We start from the raw sequence: 16,856 nt of genomic DNA on the forward strand, positions 1-16,856 counted from the left end.
CAATCCCTCGCCTCTACTGGTGATACAGTCCGTTTGCCATCTCTGCACTGCCCACCAGGGCTCTTTAGGAAATGTACGTGTCAGGGGTGGTGGGGTATCACTGTTGTTTATCCCTGTGACTTTGAATGCTGTGGTGTTTAAGAGGCAGTAGCCAATTATGCTAATATTATGCCACGTGAAGAACAGGCCTGCAGAAAATGTGCAAAGCAGCTCCAGTAGGAGATACATATCAATAGATATATTGCAAAGAACTGGCTTCCATGATTGTCGGGGCTGGAGAGGCAACTCCAGAGATCCTTGGGGGAGGGCCAAGGGGAGGAGCAGCCTGGGAATCTAGGGCACAGGTGGGATTTCTTCATCTCAGAGAACCCTCAGCTCTGCTTTAAAGACCTGCCAACGGATCAAATCAGATCCACCCAGATTATCTAGGATTATCTCTCTCTGCCATACTCCACAGGTCTACCTAAATTGCCTTTCAACAAAGCCAACCAAAACAAAACTGCACACCTGATTCTATCTTGGTAAATTATCCCATACTTGAGATGATGAATAAATCTTCACATAGTAAGTTCTAGAAATTTTTTCTAAGCTTTGGGAGAGTTAAAAAAAAGATTTCTGTGATAACCTAATATTGTCAAGCAGTTGAAATGTAGTGCATACAAGTGTGATTTTAAATTCCCTCTATCCTAGAGAACAAAGCACTCACCAGCAAAGATTATTTTTTAAAACCATGAACTCTTCAGAAATTCAGTTCATTGTGGGATTCTTACTGCAGTTCTCTGGTATTACCTGTCTTGTGTTCTTAGCAAACTCTATGACAGGTATTTGATATCTTTCCTAAATTCTCAGATATCTTTATTGCTGACCACGTAATTGAACAGATATGCAGATATCCCAATGCTCATTTTCTTAGTGCACATTTTTAAAAAACATTTATTTGTCTGAGTTGCTTTATTTTTTTATTATACCAGATGCCAATTGCAATTGCTGAGCACACTACCAAAGGTATGTGTCTGCAGTCCTCTGCTAAGAGATTAAATTAAGCCATGTAGAAAATGATGTGTTCTAAAAGGACAATATTTTTGTGAACATCTTTGTTTTTATTGTCTGGTTAATTGTTGACTGAATTTCCCCCAAGGCTGTGAAAATGCAACAAGTAATGACTCAGAGAAAGAAGTATCAGGAAAAATCATGACTTGGTTTGGGAATATTCTATACTTGTTATGTTTTGAGAAGCTACAGCAGTGCCTGATAGGGTCCCACGCAGGGACGCAACTCTGGTACCCACTCTCCATCTTCCCTTTTTAAATTAACGTGTAATTTATATGCAGTAAAATGGACAAATCTTTGAGTGCTTAGTTCAGTGGCTTTTGACCCATGTGTAATCCTCACCCAAAACGAGATTCAGAACATTTATGTCACCTACAAAATTTCCTTACTTCTGCACAGTTCCTTACCTAGGACAGACTGTGATGGCTACATCCCCAGCCCTTTTTATCTTTTATTTTAAAGCAGGGCCTTGCTAAGTTGCTGAGTCTGGCCTCAAACTTGTGAGCCTCCTGCCTTAGCCTCCCCAGTGACTGGGATTATAGGTGTGTACCACTATGCCCACTCGTGCCAGGCAAGTGCTTTACCACCAAGCCATGTTGCAAGCCAAGAAACAGTTTATTTTTTATGATTCTAAAGTAAAACATCTATAGGCTCCAGCTGATATTATGCTTTATATTTATTTCTGGCTTTTCTTCCCCTCTTATAAAACTAGCATTCTGGGCAATTTTTTAAAAATGCACTAGTTTTAATAAAATGGGCTCTTTATTCTTTCCCACACTGTCACAGTTAATTTGGACAAAATCAGTCTGTTACTGTGAGAATTGCTATTCAACTAAAAATGTATTATGATCTGCTGCACACATAAAAATTACATTATAATGAGAAAAACTGAGCTAAACATAATTGTGCCTATACCAGAACTGTGACAGGAAGTGTCTCATAACAGTGGTGATTTCCATATCAGTGATAATTCTATTGTCTGATTGCATTGTATTCTCCTTGCTGCCATATTGATGCACAGAATGTGTCCATCCATTCCTAGGAGATGCAGATGCAAAAAAAAAAAAATAGTTAACTTCCTTTCTTTCTTACTTATTCCTTGAAAAGTCTTAAGTAATTTGAAAGTAAAAAAAGTAATAGCAGCCAAATTCTATCCCACAAAGTTGCTCCTTCCTTCCTTCCTTCCTTCCTTCCTTCCTTCCTTCCTTCCATCCTTCACCTAAATCCCTTTATAAGCTTATGTACTTGTTAGAGGTATCTTATGAGCACATCTTTGTGGCCTCAATGTTTAGAGCAAAAGCATTCAATCATCCTCTGCCTTTGGCCAGTGCCTGCTGGGTTATAAGGGCATATTGTCATTGCTAAAGTGGCCACCTGGAAGACAGATGAGCTTTACTACTTCTCAGAAGTACAGATGGGAAATAGGAAGGGAGAAGTCTTCTCCTACTCACAGGTGCATCACCAGATCATCCCTTCAGCCCTTAAGGGTACTTCATGACGTAGGCTTCTGGGCGAGATCAAAAAGCATGAAAGTTACAAACACATTCATTCTATAAGGAACTTCACCTGCTTTTCTGGTCCTTTCCCTTTGATCTCAACTCGGGACTATTTACTGAATATTTGCTGTATTTAGGACATTGTACAGGGAGCTAAGGACGTAGCTCAGTGGTAGAGTGCCTGCCTAGCATCTGATAGGTCCTGGGTTCAATTCCTAGCACTGCACACACACACACACACACACACACACAAATATTGTGCAAGATGCTGAGGGATTAAAAGGAAAGAAAATAAATGAAAACTTCCGGAAATCACATTAGGAAGAATGTGCCCACAGTGGCGTATGGCTTATAGCAAAGACAAATCTATATTGATTTTTCAAAGCAAGAGCTGCTACAAGATATCGTTACAGACGTATAGGTTTTTAAAACCAAAACAACTACACATTCTTACTATACTTTCCATGCTTATAAAGTCTAGAAAAGCACTTCCTTCAGATCGTAAATTCCACTTTATCAGAATTTATACAAATACCCAACTGTGCATGGATGCAATTTAAAAAATAAACACCTCTATTTTATTTATTTATTTTTATGTGGTGCTAAGGATCAAACCCAGAGCTTCGCACGTGCTAGGCAAGTGCTCTACTGTTGAGCTACAACCCCAGCCCTACATAGATGCAATTTTGGCAGTTGCAAGTGATGGCTGATTTACAGCCCAACTGATTCTTGGGTATTGGTGGCAAGTCTGGCCTTAAGTCTGGAATTGCCTGACTTACAGCTTCTCCTCACTCCTGAGTTGTGTGAAGAAAATTGACTTCCTCTGATTTCTTATACATGTGTATTCTTGAGAAAGAAATCTTTTTTTTTTTTTAACTAAATCTTGGGTAGTTTTAGAAATATATGAATTCTTGCATCTAATTGCATTTGCACAATAAAGTTTTCTCAACTAAAAATTTCTCTCTCATCTTTTTTCAACATTGATAGCATTGACACACCTTGAGTGTTTAGTCCATAGAGGGTTGGAAATGCCAATTATGATCTTTAGAATAGGGCACGAGATAACTTATTTAGATTTAAGGAGGACCATAAGGAGAAGTGCTTAAATTGGGTGTTATTTCTAGGTAAATTTTTAATGACTTCAGTTGAGAATAGAGGAATCAGAATTCTATGGATTGGGTTAGAAAAAGAGGTGGGCTTGGAAAATACTGAATGAATTTCATGGTAAAGTTTTAGGCCTGAAGCTCCTGGGTTTGGTATCAGGAGCTAGGTATGGGCAGGGCTGAAGCTGGAATTAGAAGCCCCTTACTCCCCTTAGGCACTGGAGACATTTCTACGCAGGACACATTCAGCTCTCTCAAAAGGGTCCAAAGCATTTCCCATCTCAGGTTCTAAGTTAGAGGACCAGGGTGGATCCAAGAAGCAGGAGTGAAGAATTCTGAGTCATAAAACCCCACTTTGAATATTGGGAAGACGCGCCCTAGAAAATTGGAGTAAAAGTGCTCTTTCAGGTGCATATTAACTTCAGTGAAACAAGAAACTTGATGAAACTTTGAAGAATGAAACTGAAAAGATTCTTGGGGAAAAGAGATAGTAAACAGTAATTGAATGGACTGTTTACAACACACAAAATGTTTTATATATATTTTTTTCTTTTTTCATCTTGAAAGCATTTATAGGTTTACTTCTGACTCCACTTACCCATGGGGTCTTTTCTTCATCTGCACATCATATCACCATGGAGCTCTTTGGATATTGGCCCCTTGAGGATGTGGGTGTCACTTTAATTATAGGAAAAAAGAATATATGAAATAAATAAATCGATAAACACAAACTGCTGTCTCAGGTGGGCTTCGTTCATCATTGGAACCTTTTAGCAAAGAAAGGGTGGTTGACTTGTAGCTAATCAATCTTTGACACAATTCATGAAAGAAATTCTCCCCCTTTCAATGACTGCAGACTTTTGCTTTCTTCTCACACTCTCTAGCTGTTCACCTCTCCTCTTCCATGGCTTTTCTTCCATTGTCCTTTTGGTCTCCGTGATCTGTGCCTTCGGTTTATTGGCGCTGCTCAGCCCCACAGAAGTTCCTTCATGTTTGCTGCAAACAGTCCCACACAGAGAATTATTTGGGTTAAGGAAAAAGGGGCACTTTTCTCCTGAATCATGTAGTTGCGTCCCTAGTGTCTTTCCTTACAAAAATAGGCACTTCAAACATTTGATGGCATTGATCTTTCTTCTTTATTTAGATTGAATCTTAGACGTACTTTTCATAGTGTCTAATAATCCATGATTGGATTGATGACCTGGGGGAGGTATCATAATGGAAATGCTCCCCCATGCCTTTGGAGGATCCTAAAAGAGCTTGTGCCTAGTTCCAGAGGGTGAGGCAGGTGGGAACATGGATGGAGTCCTGAGTGGACTGCCATTCTTCATCATTAAGGGGACTTCATCTCTCTCTCTCAGTGGTGTGGCTTTGTCTAATACCAGTTTTCCTTGCACCTACAATGGTGCTGAGAGACTTCGATAGCAAATATTTTAGGAAAAAAACAGAGAAATTTTTGCTAAATTGGTACATGCTATATTCCTTAGAGGTGCAATTTTTTTTTCCCCCAGCAGATTGTTTAGGTCTTAGTTACAGAGCATTCTTGCTATCTCGAGTCCTTTTTATCCAATGGTAGCTTGTAGACCTACTCCTTCTTCTTTCTTTTTTTCTTTTTCTTTTTTGTATTTGTGGACTGAATGGATCCCATAGCAGGTGTACAGCTGGAACTACTGATGTTACTTCTACATTAAATATTTATAATGCCATTTTACGCATTTCAAAATATGTTCTAACAGGCTTTAGGTGCGGCAGAGGGAGAGAGAGGGGAAATGGGCATTAAAAATTGAATTCTTCTTCCCAGGAAACCTTTGAGAAGGCCAGTTTGAGTAGCAGCAGCAGTGGCGCAGCCAGCCTGAAAAGTGAGCTCTCTGAAAGTGCAGACCTGCCCCCTGAAGGCTTCCAGGCCCCCTGTGGGAAGGACGAGGACAGGGCCTGTGATGAAATCCTGTCAGATGATACCTTCAACCTGGAGCATATTGAGAAAGGTGCTTCTGAGGCCAGTGTGTCAGCATGAATTACACTCTTGACTTCTTTCTGGTTCAAGGTTCATTTGCTTTTTTTTTTTATTTTTACTGATGTGCAGATATATATTCAGAGCTGGATGATGAGTTGGATGTTTCGGATAACTCCAGCGGCTCCAGTTCGAGCCCTTTGAAAGAGTCGACCTTCAGTAAGTTTTCTGTACAAGTTTGCTATTTGTGGGATCCCAACAGGTATTGGTTTGGGAGTTAGACCCAATGCATAGCCTGGGTTTGTTTTCCAGGTGTCTTGCTAATGAGGACAGGCGCATCTGTCTCTGACAGAGCCCAGAGGCCAGCCAGCACTGTGGTTTACATTTCCTCCACTGTCAAAGGGATGGTTTCATTATTTCTGCCAGCGAATTGCAGGTTTTAACTGGGGAACTGAGATAACCAATTTCATGAGAACTAACCACGAGAACCACAGCAATGGCCTTTTATGATTTGTTGGTCAGAGGGACCAGAAACCTGTGGAAGAAATTAGCCTTGGTGTGGACTCATTTTTGTACAATTTTACTTACGTTAATGTGACAGGATATATTATATTTAAGAACACTAATGTAAAACAAAATGTTTTTAGAACTATGAAAAAAATATGATATATAAATTCATCCAATGTTGTTAGTCCTAATTGGAAACAGGAAAGAAAATAGTCATACTGAGGAATAAAACGGAAAAGGAAAATATATATTTAGATAGAATTTAAAGATAAGAAAAGATAGGATTAGGAGCTGGGGTTGTAGCTCAATGGTAACAGTGTTTGCCTAGCATGTGTGAGGCCCTGGGTTCGATCCTCAACAGCACATTAAAAATAAATAAATAAAATAAAGGTATTGTGTCCATCTACAACTAAAAAAATTTCTTTTTTAAAAAAGAGATAGGATCAAATACACTATACAAACCTGAAACGGAAAGACTTCCATTTTAATATGGTTTTAATATTAAAAATGGAAGTTGGAGAAAAAATATAATTCTCTCAAAATGGTAAGTTGATAGAATATAGAAATTATACATAGAAATCCTCCAAAATAAATTAAGAGTAAATAATTCTTTCTCCTCAGTGACTCTACTATGAGAGTCTCAAAAAAGAAGGTTTAAAGTAGTCTAAGGATGACCGTGGAACTCTAAGGAGTTAGTTACATCCTTTCTTTTTAAAACTTCATTGGTCCATCAAAATGGTGACTAGATCTTCCAGATTTTTTGGTACAATCACAATTTCCAAACCTTGTTCCTATTTCCCCTGTAAGTTCCTACCTGATAGATAAAATGTTTTGATTTGCAATTGGGAAAATCATGAATATTACATGAGAGAAACTTTTTATCTATATAAACATGCATAGTACATTCTAGAGGCAATTCAGTTCTGTTCTAAGAGGTCAGTGCTGTTTATCCCTGGTGACAGTGATTGGGTGGGGAAGGGCATAGGGAGCCAGGGAGAATTTGTATATTAAATTTGTATATGGTAATGTGTAGCTGTCTTGGCAAAGGCCTTAGGGGGATGACTATGACACAGACATGCTATTGTATTTTGTTAACTATTAATAACATTTTTTGTTGTTGTTGTTGTTTAGCATCTACTCTTTGGAGAAAGGCCCCTAAACCAACCTGTCAAATAGATAGTAATTTGTAACATTATATTTTAGTTGATGCTTTCATGAACAAAGAGCATCTTTACAGTATGTATAATTGCTCAGATAACAGAAATGCAGCATTGAAAAAAAATTGCAGAGGACATAAGTTATTTTTATTCTCTTGTTTCAGGCATTTTAAAGAGAAGTTTTAGTGCTTCTGGGGGAGAAAGACAATCCCAAATGAGGTATGTACAAGCTGAGCTCCTAGAAGTATTTTTAAACTTTATAGAGCTGAGTGATTGGTGGTTACATTGAAACTGATTGCCAGAAGATACTATGGACTTACAAAAATGGAAACTGTCAGAGCCTGACCTCCCAGAACCAACCCTCCCAGCTTACCAAGGAGCATGCTGGGAAGAGTACTAGGCTTGCACTTGGATTTTAGTCCAGCTCTTCCTTTTTCTAGCTTTGTGACCTTCAGTCACTTAGTCTCCCTGAGCTCATTGTGGGTTCAGGGGTGGGACAGTTGAGTTCCATGAGGCCGTCTGGGACCCTGGCTCTTTTTATCTGGTTCCTCTACATCCCCAAGGTATACATCTCATCCTCATGGCAAGTGTGGCCATGAAAAGGAAAAAGGAATTGGGGGCACATCCTTTCTTTTTAAAAATATGATCAGTTGTTGTGCCCATGACTGTTCACACATAATTTTGGCCAGATTTTTCTTTTTTGACCACATCTAGCTGCAAGGGATGATAGAATATACTTGGGATATTCTTTTTTTTAGAGAAATAAATTATTTCAGGACAACTAGTTGTGTCAGTTAACAGTTGTCTTTTGGAGTAAGGACTGAAATAAAACTATTAGATTTGGGCTTTTGCAAGTCCCTGATAACCTTGAGAACAGTCTCAGTGGCATGGGGTAAGGAGGAGGCTGGATTGTTGGTAGTCTTAAAGTTGCAGCAGCAGGAAGTAGAGGCAGTTGAAGAGAGTGAGGAGTAAGCTGGAGAAGTTTGTGGGTGATGTTTGATGAAATAGGACCTCCTACAATCAAGGTAACCTCAGGGTATTTGGAACTGTGCAGAAGAAACCAATGAAGAAGAGATATTCAAATGGGAAAGAGATTAACAGTGTATGGTTACAGAGTAGCTTGGGGTCCAAAGAGTGGGCCTGAAAAACACAGAGGGGAGAGAGGGCAGGCATTTAGATTTCTCTTTGTCTGGAGAGAGAGAGAGAGAGAGAGAGAGAGAGAGAGAGATACAGTTAAGCTGCAGAACTAGAAAAGAGGTGTCTATCTGTTAGAGGATGTTCTAGGCCTCTGCAGAGAGGAGTGTCTAGATTTCAGGAGTCTGGTCCACCAGGAACAACCAACATAGAGCTGAGTAGAGCTAGGTAGAGGGACTGTTAGAGCTGGGGCATTACAAAAGAAAATTATGACATATGGCTGTACTTCCCAGGTAAGAGACTTTTATATTAAAATGGAGATTTCCAATCAGATGAATTCAGAGATCTTGGCAGCACCAAATAATTCTACTCTTATTTTCTAAAGGGACCCAGGGAAAACTACCTTATTAAAAAAAGAAGAAGAAGAAGAAGAAAGAAATAAAAAGGAATATATGTACCATATATTTAGATTTGAGATGGTTTTTAAAAAGCTAGTCATTAAACATTTTGTAAAAAAATTGGGTAAACTGAAATCAGCAGGTAGGAGAAGTTCTGTCTGTAGTAGAGATATTGAGACCAGTTTGAGATAAAACTAGGTTCTTTGTTTCTACTTGCAGGTGGGGTTTGTATAAGCTGCAGGCCTCTACAACTGAGAAAGGGCCTTTTAGTGCTACTAGCAGCCAATCATGGCAGGGGACGTCTACTGGTGTCAGCTCTGAGGGTTACAGCTGGCAAAGCTGGATTCTTCTTCACTACTATTGAGTGGCATGTTGCAGCTCTCAATGGCAGGATATGCCTACTAGTGTCACAGCAGACACCAGCAGCTCACTGTCAATTTCTTTTTGCTGGGTTCTTGTCTTGCAAATAAAAGACTAAATTTATGGTCAATGGAAGGCAAGAGTGAAAAGAAGTAGGATTTATTCAAGTAGAAAGAACAGAGAGACAGAACTCTCATAGGGTAAAAGGGGACCTGATAGCAGGTTGCCACTTGAGTGTACTAGTGTAGGGGTTTATGTAGCTCTTGGGTCAATGCAATTGGTTCAAGTTTATGATAATCAGGTTTTGGAAAAGTACCAGTGGTATTGGTCCAAATTTATGCTAATTAGGTCTTGGAAAGTACTCTTGCTACTGGTTAACAATTGAGCTGAACTTTCCTCCATTCAGGCCTGCCCCCATTTCTGTTTTGCAGCTCATACCCCCAGGCTGGGATGTGCGGGGAGAGGTAGAGAGAGGGGTTTGGCACCCTGGCTCACCACTCCTCAGGCCCATGCCAGCATGGCAGGCTCTGCATACATGACCCATGTTCACTGCCTGTGTTCCAGCATGCCCTGAATAAGGGCTTGGCTTCAGTATTACAGAGTGAGCTTTAACTTGGGTTTATGAACATGTTAACAAATGGAAAATGGCCTGTACCCTGAGGTTGAGACTTTGGAAACTATGTTCTGAGGTAGATAAAACATGATGTAACATTTGCATAGCTCTGCCATGTAAGGGCACTTGTGGTATGACATGACATCAGGAAACACAGGCTAGTTTAAGACAAGCTCTCTTCCCTCAAGGAACTCACAGTGTAATGCCAGACAAGGGCAAGGCTGTAGGAGAGCTTATGACAAAAGACAGCCTGTACCTCATGTCAGGGGAGAGGGCAGAAAATTAATAATTTTTTGACTTCCAGGTGATTCTTAAGTCTTCTCTGAATTAAAAGGAGAGATCTCTAAAATGTATTTATAATTTTAAGAAAAACATTAAATAGAGCTAAATTAATTTTCAGTCTAATTTGCTTGGAATTTTCTTGTTTTATTAATGTGAACTCATCCTACAAAACATTTAGAAGCAAAATGATAAATTCAAATATAAAAGAAGATACTAAAGCTACAGAATAGAGTAAAAAAAATAAATAAATAGAAAATCGAGCGTGTAGAGGTTTTTTCCTTGTCTATTTTGTGCCATGTAGCAAATAGTGTAACATAATGAGACTTTGGGCAGCTCTCCCTCTTGCAGACTCTTACTGGCTCATAAAAAAAGGGAGTTGGTCCCAGTGAACAGATGTCACAGGAAAGTATATACCTGATCTGAGCACAACTCAGACTTGGCCCTGGCTAAATAGTACAGAGAGAGCGCTTGGGCATAAATTCTTGACTTTGGTCACTCCAGATAGCAGGAGCTAAACTTAAACCAATTAAGAGCTAAAATAACTCCCTAATAACTTGGGATAGGCTTTATTTTGCAAATGAGTCAGGCCAACAGGGTAAAACCTGAGCAAATGGAACTAGAAAGGACAGCTTCTGCCTCCTGAAGGAAATACAGAAGTTTGAAGGCTAGAAAAGGCAAACTCAATATTAGAATTGGAAGGTACCCAAACTTTTTCGGGAATATAATTAACAGTAAGACCAAGAGATGATCACTCCCCAATTTCTTTGAAATTTCTAACTTCAGTCATTTAACAATTTTATTAAAAAATCTTCTGCCTGCATTACTATTTGCCAGGAAAGATTACAAATGGGCTTAACAGTTTTGAGTATGAGCTTTTATGTATAGCTTTATAGATTGATTCTATATGTATGTATGCCAGTTCTAATCCAGTAAGTCACATTTTATTTAACTTAAATCATTCTGTAGAGTGAAATTTGATAAGGCACATAAGAATTTCAACCTCTATTAAACTAAAATCCTAGTAATGTCTGGTCATTGTAAAAATTGCCTTCTTAAGAATATTCATCTGAACTGGACATGGTGGTTGGTGCATGCCTATAGTCTCAGCTACTTTGAGAGACTGAGATGGGGGGATTGCTTGAGTCCATGAGTTCAAGACCAACTTTGACAACACAGTGAGAATCCATCAAAAAATTTATTTACTTATTAAAGTGATATTTATTACTATGTATCAAGCATGCTCCAAACTATGTGTAGATTATCTTTGCATTCCTGAACACAGTATCTTGCATATAGGTACCAGTCCACGAATATTTTTTAATTAATAGATAAATTACTGTGAGGTTTTTTGTTCTTTTTAGTTATACACAACAATAGAATATATTTTGATGTATTTACACAAACATGGAATGCCTCTTATTCTAATTAGAATCCCAGTCTTGTGGTGATACATTATGTAGATATTAACTGTGGTGTATTCGTATATGTACATAGGAAAGTTATGTCTGATTGAGTCCACCATCTTTAACTGTAAAGAACTGAAATCTTCTTTACTGGCTTGGATCTACAGCTTTTGACATAGTCAGAGCTTAAAGCCCATTTTTTTTTTTTTTTTTTTAAGATTCGGTTGCTCAGGCAACAAGATTTTTCCATGCCTGCTTGCCTCCTGTTGCCAAGGCAACCCAGGGTAGAGTTGGCAAGCTGGTTTGAGACATCAGATGTTTGCAGTACCAGAGATGCCTGTGGTTCACAACTTCTTTGATAAATTGGTGATGCATATTTGTGTTTGAGAGTATGCTTCTGTCTCTAATCTCTGTATATAGAGATGATTATGGTCTTTGTGATCATAAGGCATCAAAGATGCGACCTGAAAGACCCCTGTGCCATCCTAGAACCTGTGATTATTCCCACCTTTAACAGATGTCTTGCTTATTTTTACTTGTGGCTATTTTCTCCTCAGCCCTTTTTCATAATCTGAATCTAGTTTTCCTTTGATGAAATGGATTCTTCTTGATCATGACTTGCTAGAATCAACCTGGCCTACCTGCCAATATCATAGTCCAGCCGTCTTCCAAGCAAAACAAAACAAATAAAATGGAAACAAAACAATGCCCCACTTGATTCCTTTCCTGCAACAGTTCTACACTCTGCTGGCATATTGCTCATCTGTTTCTGGCTGTCACTGCAATATGAGTGCAGGGCACAGGAGCATCATACGCTTCCTGGTCCTGATAGCAGCTCTATTAACTTTATAGATAGATGACGGCCCTTATTGAATATGAGAGCTCAACCCTACCTAATGTCACTTATTAACACAAGACATGCTTATGAATGTCACTGCCCAGAAGAGACTTTCAGCTGTAAAATCCTAGTTAGCTCCTCTGGTGTAGTTGCTAGAGCCTCGGAAGGCATATTCTTAATATTGTAAGCCAAGCTTCTCATTTTAAAAGGTTAAAACTTTTTAAATTATTGTCAACATCAAATAGTGTTGACTACTTTTCACAATTTAGTTATGTGATACACTAAAATCCATGTGAAAATATTTTCTTCATTCAGAGATATATTTAAAGAAATTCTTATGGGAGAGACAAGTCTAGAGCTTTATTTCCTTCATAGCCAGGACTTTGGTGACAAAATAATTGGCCCAATAATTCATGCTCTGTTTGAATTAATTCAGTGAATAGTCTATCGAAAATTAAAAACAAAAAAAACAACAACGACAACTCATGTCTGTGTTCTCCACCTTACCCATTAGTGATTTGGGGTGGAAGTTGTAGGCTTATGCTCATTTTTGACATCTCCAGGTTCTCTTTTGACTTATGAATTCTGACAAGGTCACAGCAGATCTGAAGAGTCCTGCAGGTGATGGCCTTTTGGAATCCTTTCAACCTCCGAGGCCCTGAAATCCTTTGGTCAGTCTGAAGTGCTTACTGGCTAGCACTCATGTTAAAAACTTTCAGAGGTCACATTCTTCAATATGTTTGGGCCTTTTCACCAAAAAAAATGTCTGGAATGTTTCCTTTGTGTTTTCCAGCTTGAGCTATTATGGGAACGCCATCCTCTGTGGCCATAATGTTCCAGTGGACATAAACACTCCACATGCTTCCAATCTAGAGAGAGGCCGACTTCCCTCAGGCTCTGCATAATTTCAGTCATTTGTCCATCTGTGGGCAAAAACAATTGCACAGTAGAAGCTGTCACCACTGATCACAATGAATCCGTTCTGTTTTGAAGTTTCAGATGACTATTTTCTTATGGTTAATGATATAGTTTCCAGAGAAATCAATGTATTTTTTTCCAGTTATACTTAATAATCTCTTAAGTTCTAAGACTATGGAGACTGGTTCTTTTTGCCATCCCCTCTCTAGTGTCTAGCACAGTGCCTACTTGGAGTAGGAAGTCAATAACTATTTAGTGAATATTCGAATAAATGAGTAAATGTGTGATATTTCTTTGTAAACATTCACCAAAGTTAATTAAGGAGGAATTTAGAATTATATAAAGGAGTAACAAGGGTGATACAACCTGGCGTTGCCAGGAGGGCCTCGTTCACATATCCTACTATGTATTATATTTTTCAATATGTGCAAGTATATGAAATATTGAATTCTTCAGGACAACAACAATAGTCATCTAACTCAGTATGTGAGTGGTTACCAGCTTTTCAGGAACACCCATAAACTTGGATAAAAGTTCTCCATAAGTTGGATTTTTTATTCACCTTTTAAGATGATGAGGCCTGTTTTGGGCTACTACTGTAGGGTTAGCAACTATATGGCCTGATTGTAATGTGTATATAAGGACTTCATTCTATGGAAGCATCAGTGTTAAATATGGAGAGTGCTGGGCACCTGTGACTGACTCTTGAACAGTTGAAATGTGGCTGGCATAACCAAGGAACTAAATTTTCTAGTTTCACTTAATATTATTTTAAATGTAAAACCATGTAAAAGGTCATTTATTTTTACATGTTAAAATGATAATATTCTGGGAAATATTTGATTAAATAAAATTGTAAAATCAATTTCACTCTATTTATTTATTTTACTTTTTAATAATGTGGCTACCAGAAAAAAATTTAAATTATGTTTGTGGCTTACATTATATTTTTATTGGGCAGTGCTGGACCCATCCAGAAGGCTAGGAGATAATGGTAACCCAAAAGCATTTTCTGGGCTCTGTTGCGTGTTCAAGGATGTGAGGAAGCCAAAGCAAATGCTCAACTCTTTAGCCCAGCCCTGAGGCTACCCACCCACATGGGGGCGCTCCTGTGAACCTCCCTCTTTTGAACTCTCAGAGAGCTTGTCCATTCCTTTCTCTCTTTAAACATATTTCTTATCAGAGGTCTATGGAAAATATATTAACACTCCCAAACTGGCGAGTTTCATTATATTTCAAGGCTCTGGAAACTTGGGCTGGGAACAGGAAAAAAAGAAAAAGAAAAAAAAAAAATATATATATATATATATATGATCAAGAGAGGGGCTGGCTTGGTGAGAGTCAAGGGGGTAGAAAGGGATAGAGAAGGAACTCAGAGGTGGATACAAAGAATTTGGTATTGTTCTAGTACTTAAGTGGTATGAGTGAAATTTTGTTAAAAATTTAGGCATAAGTTGCATACAGGTATAGAAAATTTGATGATTAAAATGAAAGAATTGGGGCAAGAGAATTATCAGTCATGTTTGCTTGTATTTGAATCCTAATATTCACTCCTATTGAGAAAATACCTTCCTGTGCCTCATAGATGTTCAATATATTTTTTTATTGGATTGCATTACATCAAAGTATAGTTCTTGTAGCTTGTCAGGGCACAGATGTTTCTCATTTCATTACAAAAAACAATTATGAAACTGGCTGTAGGTTATAGTGGGAAAATATAAGACTGGAGATTAGGAGGAAGGCCTGACACCAAATTTCTAAATGATCAGGCAGTCTAGAATTTAGAGGCAAGAAAATCAAGGGATATGAACAGCACTGGAAACTCTAAGAAAAATGTAACCCTTTTAAATGAAAAAAATCATCTCATGTCAACGGAAGACTTATAGGTTTCTTTTCTTTTTTTCCTTCGAAGACTACAGAAACCAATCATGGAAAATCCAACATATAACATTTAAATATTTTTTAGAGTTTTGATTTTAAGTGTAATAAGAATATCACACAGGGCATGAAGATTTATATTCTTAATTGTACTTAAAACTTATAAGCAGCCCTGGTAAGACAAGAGTTCTTCCATCTCTACCTGTTTGCATGTCCATTCTGTTCTGCGTTAGAATTTGTTTATTTCCCTTAACCTCTTGAGAGTGTCTTCAAGGAGAAAAGCATGCGCTTAGATTTATAATGTAGACCACAGCAGAGTAGGCCAACAGCAAATGTTTGTCAAGTCCAAGTCGAAAGAGTCATTCTAATGGCCTCTACTTTGGTTTCCAGGGACTTCATTGGAGGAATAGGATCAAGACCAAGACCAGGTAACTTAGTGTTGGTAGCAATAGAATGCAACATACCTTCCTGAAATTCAGTGTGATTTATGTTACAGTTTCATACCTTTCCCCCTTTTATTTCTTCAGCTTTGCTGCCTCTTGACCTGCTTCTGAAAGTGCCACCCCTCATGCTCAGGGCCCACGTTAAGGAACTAGAGGCCAAGTTAGGGACAGGGTGGCAGTCCCACAGCCTTCCTGCTGTGATTCTTCGAAATCTCAAAGATCATGGTAGTACTCCTTAGAACACATTAATGTTAAGTACAGAATGGGTGAACACAGAATTATAGTTGGGCCTGAAACCTCTGGTGGACATTTGAGGGGTAATTTTAATACAAATAGCAGGAGAATTCTGTTTGGTTTTCCACCATTATTGCAATTTGATGTTAACAAAATGCTTTCTGTGTTCACTTATTGACTAAAATATTATAGGCTCTTTTTCCAAAATTTGCATTTCTACCTTGGTGGGAATGTTAACCAGTTAAGCTATTGATGCTTAAGTGTGTACCTACTAACAAAAAATAGTAACTGTGTTTCATGTAGGTATTTCTGTAAACTCTATGCCTACATGATCCAAAGAGTGAATACTTTTTTTTCTTTCTTCTTTTTTTTTTTTTACTCTGGTTCATAAAATTATTTTTCTTTGTATTTGATTAAAATGATATTTTATTATATTATTTCTCTAATTTGTAAAGTATGGATCCTTAAACATAAAAGTTTATAATGTTGGTTTGGGAAGGAATGGATGTGTTAATTAATCTGTTTCTAATTTCTTTGAGAGACACAGAGTCCAACAGTAACAGTAAAATTATTAGCTAACCCTGGACAATTCAGAAAAAAAAATCCCTAGTGATTGTGGTTTAATATTTGTGAATGTTCGACTCTTGAGTATAAAGTTCTATTTGACTATTTTGTGAGATTATTGTTTAATGCTGTGCTCACTTTAGCTTCTTTTTGATTCACAATATTTTGTGCAGTTGATGTGTATGGTGAACATTAATGATGTGAATGGATTCACTGTAATCTTGGACCATGCTTAGTAGACGTTTGTTAAATTTTCCTTGAAAGAGTGATTGACAGTGTGAGGTCATTACAGTGTCAGCATAGATGCAAAACAAGATGGCTTTATTATTGAGATGCCTAAACTACCATGTTGACCATGGCTCTGTTCCTGATGTGTTGGCAAAGGTAAGTTAATAATGTAATCATGAAGCTAAAATGATTGTTGTTGACTGATTCTATAGTGGCAAGTGTGAGACACACATATGTGTTAACACTTCATGGTTCTCTTCTAATTAATAATAGGAATTCTTTTTATTAAAGGGCATATT

General features: G+C 38.0%; 1 protein-coding gene across 5 annotated transcripts in view; it reads left to right on the top strand.

The window, feature by feature from the left end:
* Nek10 (NIMA related kinase 10) overlaps positions 1 to 16,856 on the top strand; it is a 210,725-nt gene that overhangs the window by 145,800 nt on the left and 48,069 nt on the right. For 3 of the 5 annotated variants that reach the window (XM_015489627.2, XM_048794821.1, XM_048794824.1), the window contains 5 exons: positions 5,451 to 5,634; positions 5,733 to 5,819; positions 7,429 to 7,483; positions 15,479 to 15,516; positions 15,616 to 15,756. In XM_015489627.2, coding sequence (XP_015345113.1) covers positions 5,451 to 5,634; positions 5,733 to 5,819; positions 7,429 to 7,483; positions 15,479 to 15,516; positions 15,616 to 15,756 — 505 coding nt within the window. The remainder of the gene's footprint in view (positions 1 to 5,450; positions 5,635 to 5,732; positions 5,820 to 7,428; positions 7,484 to 15,478; positions 15,517 to 15,615; positions 15,757 to 16,856) is intronic. The other 2 variants (XM_048794822.1, XM_048794823.1) reach the window with 1 other exon arrangement.

Source organism: Marmota marmota, unplaced genomic scaffold (genome assembly GCF_001458135.2).
Source record: "Marmota marmota marmota unplaced genomic scaffold, marMar, whole genome shotgun sequence".
Taxonomy (NCBI): domain Eukaryota; kingdom Metazoa; phylum Chordata; class Mammalia; order Rodentia; family Sciuridae; genus Marmota; species Marmota marmota.